The 13009-nt window shown below is 43.1% G+C and overlaps 1 protein-coding gene across 3 annotated transcripts in view; it reads left to right on the top strand.

Annotated features, from left to right (window-relative positions):
- LOC134565191 (very long chain fatty acid elongase 6) overlaps positions 1-12796 on the top strand; it is a 104251-nt gene extending 91455 nt beyond the window's left edge. For all 3 annotated transcript variants that reach the window (XM_063424668.1, XM_063424669.1, XM_063424667.1), the window contains 2 exons: positions 9811-9962; positions 11921-12796. In XM_063424668.1, the coding sequence (XP_063280738.1) occupies positions 9811-9962; positions 11921-12345 (577 nt within the window). In that variant the 3' untranslated portion in view covers positions 12346-12796. The remainder of the gene's footprint in view (positions 1-9810; positions 9963-11920) is intronic.
- The last annotated feature ends 213 nt before the right edge of the window (positions 12797-13009 follow it).

The raw sequence follows: 13009 nt of genomic DNA, 5'->3' as shown, positions 1-13009 counted from the left end.
CTAAAACCCAACTCAGCACAACATGGGGGACGAGAGCAAGAACAAGGAAGACAGGGGCCACTCCCCAATTCCTCCATCTTGTCTCTTCAGCCCCATATGCTAAGAATCCTAATTTCTATATTTATATTCTATAATAAACCATCCACTACTTATTTTAAATTCTTAGGATTTGTGATTCTTCCTGCATGTGAGTGTTCACTCCCATGGACAGGAATCAGAGTCAGTGTCCTCCTGGGATCTGTGTGGGTCTAACTGACCCCCCTGTCCAGATCCCAGACCCCCCTGTCCAGTCTCCAAATCCTCCAGGGCGGCCAGAGGAATATCCTGGACTCCAACAATGGGCTATTGATCTACCCAAACTGGATCAGAGGATTTCCAAGTCAGTTTCGGGGTGTCGCGCACCCCAATGACCCTTATACAAAATTTGACTGCATAAAAATTCCCTACTGAGATAGAACATCTCTCCCCCACAAAACCAGCGGCACAGACAACACATAATGCCTGACAGTTGCCACCCTCCCCTCAGGCCCTGTTATCTGTACCAGGTGTTGGCTTTGATAGCTCTGACTGTTTCCACCCATCCCTGAGAGGACCTGGGAAGAGTCCATAGATTTCCTGTAGGGAGACAAAAACTGAGCAATTAGATAATGTTATTACACTTCTTGGGGTGGCTGCACGTAGGTTGGAGATGGTCTAGTGAATGGGGGCTGGGCCGGCTGAAAGCTGAAGGTTGCTCCTGGTTACTGTGACAGCTGCTGGGTTGGCTGTGGGACTTGTGTCTGCACTCGTTGCTGTCCCGTGCTGTGAGATGATTTGCTGTAAAAGCTGGCCATTTGGTGAAACTTGAAGAGCATTGATCAGTGAAATAAAGGCAAAGTCTCTGTCTTTAAGGGCTTTCTTTTTCATCTTTAACCAGTTGTTATGCATATTTGAAGGGAGTAAGTCCAGATCTTTTTCGGGGCCAGGATCAAAAGACTCCCTGTCACTACTAAAGTCAGAGTCCCCATCAGCGGTTAGTGTTCGGTGGCTCTGGGGTCGCTGGTGGGATCCTGGTGGGGGTGCAGCTGGCAGCTGGGCTTTATCTTTGGCGTTCATTGGGGAGGGGGTGCGGACGGAGGACGGGGAGCGGGACCTGGGCAGGTTTCAGTCTAGCACGGCCTCCGGGGCTGTCTCCGCGGTTGTATCGCAGGCTGCCTCGCTCCCCCCCTCTTAATCACTTCCATGACCGCCCTCCATGCAGGAAGCAGGCGTAGCTCTGGTTCATGCCAGGCAGCGTAGCCAGGTCGTAGAGCTTTACGCCGACCTTGTCCCAGTAGCGGAGAGTAAAAATAGAGGAAGGGGTGGTATCAGGGAACATGCGTGACACCCATCGTAGGAGCGACTTAAGGTCCTGCTTAAGGATGGGAGATCCATGCTTGCTCAGCAAGCGTTGCATGGTTTTGTTAACGTCTCTCTCCTTGGACGCAACCTGTCCCATACCTTGATCCCCCCTGGCTCACCTGTCATGTCCGGCGTACAGATGATTGCAGGCCCAAACACGGTTCTCTCACAGTCACGATCAGTTCCAGGGGCGTCGCCAATTCCCAGCAGATAGCCTGTTCTTCTCCGGTCATATGGAGCACCAATTATTGGCGATTGATGAGAGATGGGAAGACTGATTCGGTGATCAGAATTCCATTTTACTCAGGTTTCCCAAAAGCTTATATACTATTTCAAACAGGTTAATGATTTCTACTACAATAATCAGGTTAAAAATCACACAGAAAACTCATGCATTTTACAACAATTCTTTGCTTGCAGAAGTTGATTGAATCTTCTCTCTTCCCGTAAGCAGGTGTAATCCCATCTCCTGTAATTTTCACAGTTCTGGTTGTTCCTTCCATGGCATCTTGGTTATCAAACTAGCTATGCTAATCAAGTCTGTTTGACTCTCTCTCTTGTGTATTCCCAGATGCACCATCACATATCACATTGCCCAGTGAACTTGGTGCTGCTCCTCCCTTCCCCTTCAGAGATGGCCAGATGTGGAAGAATATGTCCATCAGTGGAAAAAAAACACAACAAGACTTGAGATGATTCATTAAAAAAAAAAAAAGTGGAGGAACAGCTGCAATGAAATCTAACCAATTCACATACACCCAAGAGCAGCTTGAGTATCAGAAATCAGATCTAAACAATTGCAAATTCTTGTGGGTTGTGCTGCTTTTTTGTGCTCCTTTGCCATGTTCCTGCACATGTCAACCCCCCCCAGAAAGTGAGGCCCACAGGACCCACATTCTCTCTCCGTGATACCCTGCAAACATGTGCCTGTGGACACAAAAGTTTAAGGAAACTTAATTGGCCAGGAAAGGTATTTCTCACTTGTCCTTTGCTTCAGTACACTGGAAGGCTGGTCTGTGACCAGGTTTTTCACTGTTCCCTCCCCATGGAGGAAGGGATACTGTCTCTGTTGGACAGGCTCTTAAGGAGGCTACTCTTGTGGTCTTAATTCATTTCCCAGCCTTGAAACAGTCTGGCACATCTGTCCACAAAAGCTTTTGGAACAATAGGCTTTGAATAAGCACCAGATCGTAGTGTATTCTTTCCTCATTTATCATTACCCAGATAAATGCTTTAACCTGGACATTCCCTTTTAGTATTGCTCAACTTTAAAAAGAAATTACCCTCTCTATAGCCACATCCTGGGAGAACTGAAAAAAAATGCAATTTTTTTTTCTTTTTACTGATGATGAGGGCACATTCCCATAAGCATTCTGATTTAACTGCTAAAATTTTGTTTGACTGTCTTCTCTTTTTCCCATTAACGTTAGCAGTTTCACAGAGTAGTCTGCTCCTAGGGGACCTGAAACCACCACAAAATATAAAGACCGATTTTAGAGTAGGAGCAGGCCAATGGTTCATTAAATCTTCCCTCTTTCCCACTGGGCTGATAGTATAAACACCACAGCAATAGCAATGCAGCAAGCACGCTGTGATCTGACTACCCCACCTGTCTACACAGATAATAGTTTAGATTTATCTTTCTACAATACAGCTGTAAATATATATTTAGTATGTGGTTGCCATACAAATGCGTACTTCCAGAACTCCTGCCCTGTTTGTTAGACAGGACCTGTCATCATGTCCTTCCTCCCTGGAATAGGCCATTTCCCAACACTGATCTGCCAACATTATCTGTACTCACTTAGGAAAAAACAATACAGACTTGGAAAAAACCCTTTCCTCTGCTGGTTGGCAAGCACCCCCTTCAATGCCTGCATGCTCTGGAGATGTCCCAGTGTCTATTGAGTCAGCCAAAACTACCATTCTTTCTCATGTGGCCAAAGCAGGGTCTTTAAGGAGACAGATAGAAATCTCCTACTTTCTTGGGTTGAAAAATGTAACCAAAAATGTGTATTCTATTTTCATCTGTTGAAACCAGTCGGGAGATATTGTTCTTTATCTCTTGTAACTCTAGAGGGGGAAGAGGGCTTATGCCTTCTGTTAATGGGACAACTGATAACACCAGACAAGGCAGTGCCTTCTTATCTCTTCCTCCACTCATCCTCCTCTGAGGGATATCACCTGTGAATGGGCCATTTAAGGCTTCTCACATGACTGATAACATTACCTCATTCCATTGTGAGATGCTCCACCCAGTGGGAGGAGCCAAAGCCTTTCCACCAGGATAAAACCAGCCATCCCCAACACCAAGATAGCCTGTTTCCACTGGATTCCCAAAGGACGACTGGACCCTTTCTTGAGGATCATCTCTACTCCAACGGAGTCACATCTGTCACTCCAGGAGGACTTATTTTGGACTGCTTCCAACACCCTGACCAATAGGGTGTCAGGTTTGCATTCTGACTCTGTCGGTGGTCCTTTGTACTATTGCATTTTTTATAATTTTTTAATTTTGTTTTACTTAAATTTTATATTTTTTATTTCATTTTATTTTCATTTTATTTTTTCCTTTTTTGTTGTTTGTTTCTTCTCTCTCTATTAAATTGTATTTCTGGCTTGGAGTCTTACTGGTTTTGCTTTCAAATGAGAACACCTACAAACAGCTTAATTTCCAGCAACAAAATCTATCAGTTTCTTAAGAAATCTGTCACCTAGCCCTGTGTCTGCTGTGTTATCTTTGTGGTGCACATCTTTGATGGGCTGGTACTCTCGGATCACAGAAGAAAAGAGTGATTGGAAAGAAGCTCGCCCTTACCAGGTGGAGAAGAAAAACTCTAAATACTTCCAGAGAACTGCAAAATAAACCTACTACTCATGTTGAAAAATTGCTTTTGTTACAAACTTATTTTTATGAATGAGTTAAAAAGCACAGCAAGGGAACAACTGAATGGTGTGAGATGTTCTTTGACATGGAGATGCACCCACCTTGGCACATGGTACTTGGTAATACCAGGAGTTCCTGAGTTTCTTTACTCTTTTGACAACTGTCCTGTTGGGGAGTTCAGCAGTGCTTGATGAGGCTACATTTCTTTTCAAGAAAATTACTTCTGAGGGTTGTTTCTTATACATGCTTCCTCCCTGCATTTTCCCAGTATCAATTCATAGTTTGCACGTGTTCTGTTGCTTGGCTAAGCACAGAAATTCTCTGCTGTCCCTTTTTACAGATACTGCTCTCTAGGTGTGCTCTCAGGACTGCTTTGCTGCTTTGGAACTGACAGATTGAGGGGTCACTGTACTTCCCATGCTCCTGTGCTGACCCAGCATTAGCAGTGCAACTCCTTCCTCTTTCCTGAGGACTGTGGGATTTAAATCAGAAGGGCACAGAAAGGCCATTTTATTATGTTATGAGATAACTCTTACGCAGCAGAAGGGAAGCTTGGAATGACTGCCAAAGTACTGCTGCTGACCAGAACAGGAAGGTGAACATGGTTTGATTTCTCATGAAGGAAGGTGTAGGAAGCTGCACATCTTCACCTGCTGCCCTTTAGACATTTCAGTGTGCTCCCTCTGTAAATATTTCACATGCTAAAATTTAAAAAAAAAAATTTAAAAAGTCAACAAACAACGAAAGAACCTACTTCCCCTCTTTTCTTGCTGTTATGGTACAAGCAGGCTGTGTCAGTGTGGTCATCTCAGCTGCTTTCCCAGGACCACTGTCTGCTCAATGTGGCTTTCACAAAGGAGGACGTGCTTTTTGCCATAGCCTTGTGCTTTCAGGGCACAGACTTACCTGCCAGAACTCCTGTGAGTCACCATGTAAGCAGGTTGGGGCAGAATTAATATTTTTTCTCTCTTCCAGCTGGACCTCAGGCTGGGAACTAGAGCTGAACCTGTGGGAGCTGTCTGGGTGGCCAGCTGGCTCGCTGCTGGACTAGCCCCGCACACCCACAGCACACTGTAGTCCAACACCCCAGAAACTGGTTGAACCAGCTGGGCACTGCATATACAGATTGCATGGTTTGTTTGTTTAAGTTTTTTTAAAACCAGAGCAGAGACTTTCAGCTCGGTGACTATCCTTTAGGACATGCTGCTATATTCCGTGCTGCACTTCTAAATTTTTTCTTATTTGGAAGTCACATTCCCCGCTCAGTTCTGCAGTGTTGATTCTGGACTGGAGTGTCCAGAGGTGTCAGGAGCCAAATGCAGGGATGGGTCTCCACAGAAAGCAGCCCTAGCAAAAATGGGCAGTGACCTCTACTGTGAGAAGGAGCTGAGCCTGCTACAACACCAGCTGGGGTTGGACTGAAGGCTTGAGGTTCCTGCTACTCACTTGGGCTTTTTACAAACAAATACTTCACTCCCTCCTGGCAGGTAGGATGGAGACAGCAGAAAGTAGCAATAGGCTTCAGACAATAACATCTGCATTGTCTTCCCATCAGGCAGCTCTCCAGCCCTTCTTAATTCTGCACCTAACCCATGCATGGGATGTGTTTTGAGGGCCTCTGAATACTGGATTTCTGTGGCCAGGTTTTGGTAGCAGGAGGACCGTTCCACATCCCCCTCCTCCCCTTGCCACTGGGGAAGAAGAGGTAGAGAATTGAGGAGTAAAGTAAACCCAGGAAGAAGAGAAGATGAGAGATGTTTTTAAGATTTGGCCTTTACTTCTCATTATGCTACCCTAATTTGATTGGTAATAAAGTCATTTCCACACGTTGACTCTGTTTTGCCCTTGATGGTAACTGGTGAGTAATCTCTCTGTGTCTTTATCCCAGCCCAGGAGCCTTTTGATATATTTTCTCTCCCCTGTCCAGTTGTGAAGGGGACTGAAGCAGCTTTAGTGGGCACCTGGCATGCAGCCAGGGTCAACCCACCAACCCCTGTTTGAAAACAAGTTTGAGAGGGAAAAATACTAGTCTGTATTTTACTCGTGGATATATTTTGATCATACAATGGACAGTAAAATATCAATTGGGCATTTTTTACCTTACCAGAGAAGTCACTGCCTGAAGAGAGGAGAATGTAGGACATTTTGAGCCTGAATAGATAAGAAAGCTGCATTAGGTGGTGCAGTTTGTTTATGATAAGTCTCTCTAGCTGTAAAAGACTGTAATTGTACAGTAATTCACTGCTACCTTATTTTGAAAATCCCTGCAGCTGATTCCCACCAGACAGACTGCTTTGGTAAGCAGTTCATTTCAATACCTCACAAAAGCTACAGCAGAGAGCAGGGTGAGGACAGAATGAAGCAGAAGTGATTTACTGAGTAAGCAATGTCATCACTCTGCTGTGCATCATGTCTTTGCAAGATAGAAATTTCTTAGTTGATTTTACCTTACAGAACAAACAAGATTAAGTGGCAGAGGCACAAAAAGCTGTCTTAGTTCTCCGGCTCCAAGACATTTGCAGGCATGCATTAGATCTTTTTCAGTCTCAGGTGGTGCATACTTGTTGGCAAGGTAGTGTTTTGGCATGCAGCGCTTCTCATAAGCAGCTACCTGCTCATGGTGTCTATTTAGGTAATTAAATCAGTTACTTGGAGTTTGCTTCTTTTGCATAAAGCCTTCCACAGTGAATTATGTGAAAATGTAACTTGGTTTCTACTGATAAAAAAATACAGATTAGTCTGAGTCACACCATGTAGAGCTGTAACTGGGGTCACTTCAAGAGTCATGGAACTAGAGGAAGCTACCATCCTGTGGAATTGTAGAAAAGTGTGTGAGTGTGAATCAGTGTGTGTGTGCTCCAAGGAGAGCTCTTGTAGTAGTTGCTAAATGGAAAGACAGGCAGAATTACATCAATATAATCTCAAACACAGTAAAGGGATGGTGTAATCCCCACCAGGCACAGACTCTGTGGCCCTGTTATCAATCTAGGTTCATACCCAATCACAGTTAGATCATTGTTTGACTGTTGCTCAAACAAGTGTTCTTCTCATTGGCGTTTGTGTTCATGGCACAGAATTCTCTTTGGTTTTAAAACTTAAGTAGCGAACAATTAGAAAAGCAGAAAATTAGAATCAATAGAAAAGCAATACAGCTTCTTTATAGAGAAAGACATATTGCTTGCAGCTATTTGATTTCATTATATAAAATTTCCTTTTCTCCCCCAATTTTAATGTCAGCACTGAGATACTTGCTAATGGGAGAACCAGTGTATCATTAGGTATTCTGCCTGATCTTCCTCCACCCAGTTTTGCAAGCACCCAAAACATAGGAGCAGGCAGCAGCATGCCCTGGCTAGCCTCAGTTCACTGCTTTAGGAAGTCATCAGATCACATCTCTGTCAGGATCTCCTGTCTCTGGGAATGAGAAATGCAGCTCCTCAGAAAAAAAGGGGGCATGTTTTAAACACCAAAGAGAAGACACAGAATGAGTTGCACCTCATTTCAAAACTCCTCCTGCAGGTTTTGGCACTCTCTGCTGAGTCAAAATGACTGATGCCTGAAAGACATGAGAAAAGTGTGCTGAGAGAGCATTTCTGGGAGGAAACAACCCTACATGGAGAGGATGCACTGTGAGCTGCATAGATGCTGAGAGCACTGCACTGTCTCCTCTGCATGCTGGGGTGGGTGAACGTAAGAGACTGCAGTGGCTCTATTGCGTAAGCCTGGGAATATGTGCGTTGCTTTGGGCAATGCTAATGGGAAACACAGACTCAGCTAAACTTCTTCAGCACACCTGAAAACCACAGCAGGGTGTTTTTTTTACTTGCACATAGCACAAGAGGACTCATATGGCAGTAGAGCCAATGAGCAAATACCACTGTGCAAATAGCAGATAATAATAGTGGCTGTGTAAGTGCTCACAGTCTGAATTTCCTGATGGCACAATGAAATCTCAGGCATCAGAAGGTGATGGTGCAGGAGCCAGGATGCAGCACTTCTCCATGGGTATGACCTGGCTGTAGAGCCCCATCTGTGATACCATTGACAGCCCAAAGAGCAGCAGGCTCTGTGGCACTCCTCTGGGCTGCATGTTCCATGCAGTGGACAGGGGAGAGCAAGCTGCATTGTTCCTTAGCAGCAGGCAGATTTGACTGGGTGTATCAATGCTGCAGATTTGGAAATCTAAATACTCTGTGCATATTATATATCAGCTAGGTAGGTTTTATATGCAGTAGGCTTACTAGAACCATCTAGTCTGACCAAGTACCATAAAAACTGCCATTGAACTTAGCTTTTGGGGCTGCCTTGATGATTTTAAAATGTTTTATACAGAATACTGACTTCACAAGACAAAGACAAGTAACAGAGAATCTACAACTTCAGAGGAACTGTTCCTTCTTTCACACACTCTGCATAAATGGCAGCTTGCATTACCCACATGTGTTTATACACCAGTTTTAGGTGGCTTGTTTTGCCTGCCATGTAATAATCACAAAAGACAATGAGGCAGAGTGGGAACCAGGTTAGGTCAAGGTCACAAAAAAGTTAGAGGGAAGATAGAGCTAGGTAGAGGGATGAGGACGTATGATGTAGGCATAAAGATATACTCAACCCCAAAAGAGATTGTGTCTGTCTTTGCTTGATTTCTTTTTGGAAGCTACTTCCTTCACCTAGTATTCATCACAGCTTATGTGGGGCCACCAAGCTACAGTGGTAGACAACAGGCAGGCATGTTCTTGCCATAAAACAATGAGACAAAAACCCTTCTGCAGAGTTCCTTGCTGGTGAGACAGAAGCCTTAGTTCCTGATAAGAGCTGGATATCAACCTATCCCCTCTGTAATTGCACTAATTAATACTGTTACAAATCTCATGAAGTTTCTCATTTACAGAACACTGTTACCTTGCATCTCACTTTGATGAGGTGAAGGTGAATCTGCTGTTTACATCTTGATTTAACTACCTGTTTCCTCTGTTAGCAATGACCTGTTAAGGGATGAAGTCAAGCATATGCACCAAAACACTGGCTCTGACTGACATTCCTCATCAAAATCTGTATGCCCTACCTGGATATGGCTGTGCTCAGAGCTCCTGTGGATGTAACAAATACAGGGAGAGATGAGAGAAAACTGAGGAAACCAGAAGAGTGAATTGGTCCTGATTATGTTGCTAATACAGCATTTTATCAACTCATTTCTTGTAGTTTCCTAGCCACCAGTATCAAAACTCTGCATGTTGTTTTGAGCTGAAATAGATGTTCCACTGCTCCTGAAAACCGAAGGATCATTCCTGCGGTAAGGCAATAAAAAAACCACTGATGTTACTATTCCAGACTTTCAACAGGGGATGTGACTGCAGTCCAGTTTACAGGTCTGAGTTCAGAGTAACTTCCTAGAAGCCAGCAGAGTTTCTCCAGCTCTCAAGCTGTCTCAAACTTATTATTTCAGCACAGTTATGGCATTTTCCTCATAATGATTTGAAGTGATTGCATGTAGATTTCAAATGTCCACTGACCTTTCCTAATTTTCTCTTTTTGTTTTAAAGTATATTTGGTGCTGTTCGAACTGGTGCTTATATGCTGTACATTTTGATGACCAAAGGCCTGAAGCAGTCAGTGTGTGACCAGAGTTTTTACATTGGACCTGTCAGCAAATTCTGGGCATATGCATTTGTGCTAAGCAAAGCACCTGAACTAGGTGAGTACCCTCTCTCTCTCTCATATGCATTTGTGTATTTTTAGAGAAGAAATGTCCATACAGGAAGCACAAGAAGGGTCTCATCACTGTCAAAATCCCATTTAAGTCTCAGGAAAACTGAGTAAGCATAACCAACCCCAAACTACATGTTTTAGTCTCTAGAGGTCAATTCCAGCTTGGCTGAAGTTAGATCAATGTGCAGCTGAATAAGACCTTTCCCTGCCCAGGAATAAACTGCAGTGATTATACACAGCAGGGCAGCCAAGAAGTAAAAGCAATCTGGTCCATACCTCTTCCTGAACTACTTGTAGGCAAATAGGAGTGGCATAATTGGCAGTCACATACCCCGTGGCTACAGAAGTGGAGGGTGGGCTATAGCAGCTGTGCCAGTAAGAAGCTTTGAGTCAGGCTCTGCCTCCATTCTGCAACTTTCATTCTTCAATACACATCTAAGTGTACAATTATGAACAGTAAGGTGCTTCCTCCCTAGACTATGAAAGTTGTGGCTGTCTGCTTCCTCCAAGTAGAAACCAATTTCCCATAATATCCCTAGCTTTTTCAGTCCTGATTTTTATAAACTTATATCTCCCCAACAGTTTCTTGATAAGGATACATACGATATACATGTGAAAGCCAACTTGAAAGTCAGTCTTCATATGTTCTCATCCCTGGCTTATTAGTGTAAGAAAGGGTTATTTTAATGGAAAGGAGCAGCCTTACAGCTGTCATTTTGGAGGATGCCCTTATTAAACCCCAAAGGACTGCAGCTCTCACTGTGTTCAGGTGTACAGCAAAAATAAGACTTTACCTTTCAGCAGGTAATTTGGTTCAGCAAATTAGGGGACAGCAATTCATCAGCATTAAAACTAGAATGAGACAGACACCAGTTGCCTTGCTGTGTCAGAATCCCTTGGTTTCCTGCTGCTTAAATTGCTGCAAACCCACAGAAATTTAGTTGTTAGAAATGGGGAACATCAGCTAGAACTGCACAGCAACAAAAAATTGAGCACATTATTACTTATTAAAATATCTTGCACTTAATGAAGTGAACAGCAGCATTATGGTTTATTACAGACCTTGTGAAGACAGTGCAGTTTTGCTTCCATCCATGACTTACATTCATGACTTAGATTTCCTGGGATACTTATACATCAAACTAAGTTCCCAGGTTGAAATCTCAGGGATCCTTTTGGAAACACTGTATGTATAACAGTGGAAAACAAGTAGCATACATATATATCCATATATCTAATTGAGATGCTCATTGCAATCATGAGAAGCAGACGGAAGAAAAAAAGCAAGAAAGAGGAAATAATATTTACTTTTCAGCAATAGTAAGATGGATTTGCAGAAAAGGGATGTGTGTTTCAACATAAGCCAAATTTCTTTCTGGAAGAATCTCCTTCAGTATGGTAGGTTGCACATGTAACAGCTTTTTTTGTGTATTATCTCAAAAGGCTCTACTGATTTTAACTAGGTTCAGTTTGCATGTCGACATTTGAATCAGAGGACACTGTGCTGGTTCCTCTAGGTTTTCTGCTTTCTGTCAAGCTGCATTTCTCTTCCAGTCACAGTATATGATGGGCAGTCTCACAGTTAGAGACAATACACGTTCATCCACCTACCTCACCCCAGACTTTTCTGGGTAATGTTTGCAGCAAAGGGCTACCAAATAAAACTATGGAGTTTTCAGACGGGGTTATCCATACAGTAAAATGTAGATGCATCGGTTTGCTAAAGATTGCATAGAGATTAGGAGCCAAACTGGCTCTCAGATGGGCTCTCAGATCTAGAGGTGTGTCGCCCTGTCCTATTGCAACAGAGGTGAGGTGGATTTCATGCTCTAAAGTAGCACATACTCCAGCAACAGCAAAGGGAAGAAAGCACTGTGTTAATTATGGAATTGATATGTTTCTCATTTCCTCCCCTCCTTTTTTTGTGTTTCATTTTTATTACAGGTGATACAATATTCATTATTCTTAGGAAGCAGAAGCTCATCTTCTTACACTGGTACCATCACATTACTGTGTTACTTTACTCTTGGTACTCCTACAAGGACATGGTGGCTGGCGGTGGCTGGTTCATGACCATGAACTACGGAGTACACGCTGTCATGTACTCGTACTATGCCTTGCGGGCTGCTGGCTTCAGAGTCTCACGCAAGTTTGCCATGTTCATTACCCTGTCGCAGATCACTCAGATGTTGATCGGTTGCGTGATCAATTACCTGGTCTTCTCCTGGATGCAGCAGGGCCAGTGCCATTCCCACGTGCAGAACATCATCTGGTCCTCTCTCATGTACCTCAGCTACTTTGTGCTCTTTTGCCATTTTTTCTTTGAGGCCTATATCGGCAAAACCAGAAAAGAAAGAAAGGTTGACTAGTGGTAGAAAGGGGAAGCCATAGCTCAGGGTCATTAAGAAAAACAAAATTATAAGAAAAAGAAAAGGCACAAGGAAACACATATATGTATGGTGCAGCTAAAACTTGGCAGCTTAGGGAAAGTTAGCATGGTTTAACCCAGTAAGTTTATGATCCTATCATGGTGAGGACTCACTGAATTCTACTCTATCTCAAAGGACTGCTGATGAAAGACAACTTCCTTCTTGTACCTCTCTGCTCTAGAAAAGGAGAAAAGAAAAGAAAAATCAAGAAAAAAGGAAAGAAAAAGGAAGAAAAGAGAAATGGAATAATGTTAAGGGGAGAGTAAAAAGTACATTAATAAGCAGTGTGTTTCCCCAAAGTGGAGAGACTTCTATTTTTAAAAAGAAAAAAGGTTTCTAAATCCTTTCTAATATTTTCTCTGCATTAAAAAAAAAAAAAAAAAAAAAAAAAGCAGAGGCAACAAAAAATGTCTATAATAACAACAAGATTGCAGAATTAAAATCTTTTCCATAGAAGGTTGATACCTTTAGCCAAAATGAAGCCCAAAAATATGTTTCCTGCATGGAAACTGGCTGAACTCCACACTGTGGTTATGTATAGAAAAATGATTTCTCTGCTATGTGCTCTGCCAGGAGAGCATATCTGGGACACAGAGTGACCTCC

Source organism: Prinia subflava (assembly GCF_021018805.1).
Source record: "Prinia subflava isolate CZ2003 ecotype Zambia chromosome W unlocalized genomic scaffold, Cam_Psub_1.2 scaffold_37_NEW, whole genome shotgun sequence".
NCBI classification, from domain to species: domain Eukaryota; kingdom Metazoa; phylum Chordata; class Aves; order Passeriformes; family Cisticolidae; genus Prinia; species Prinia subflava.
The sequence above is the reverse complement of the archived record's forward strand: the minus strand, read 5'-3'. Positions and strand labels throughout refer to the sequence as shown.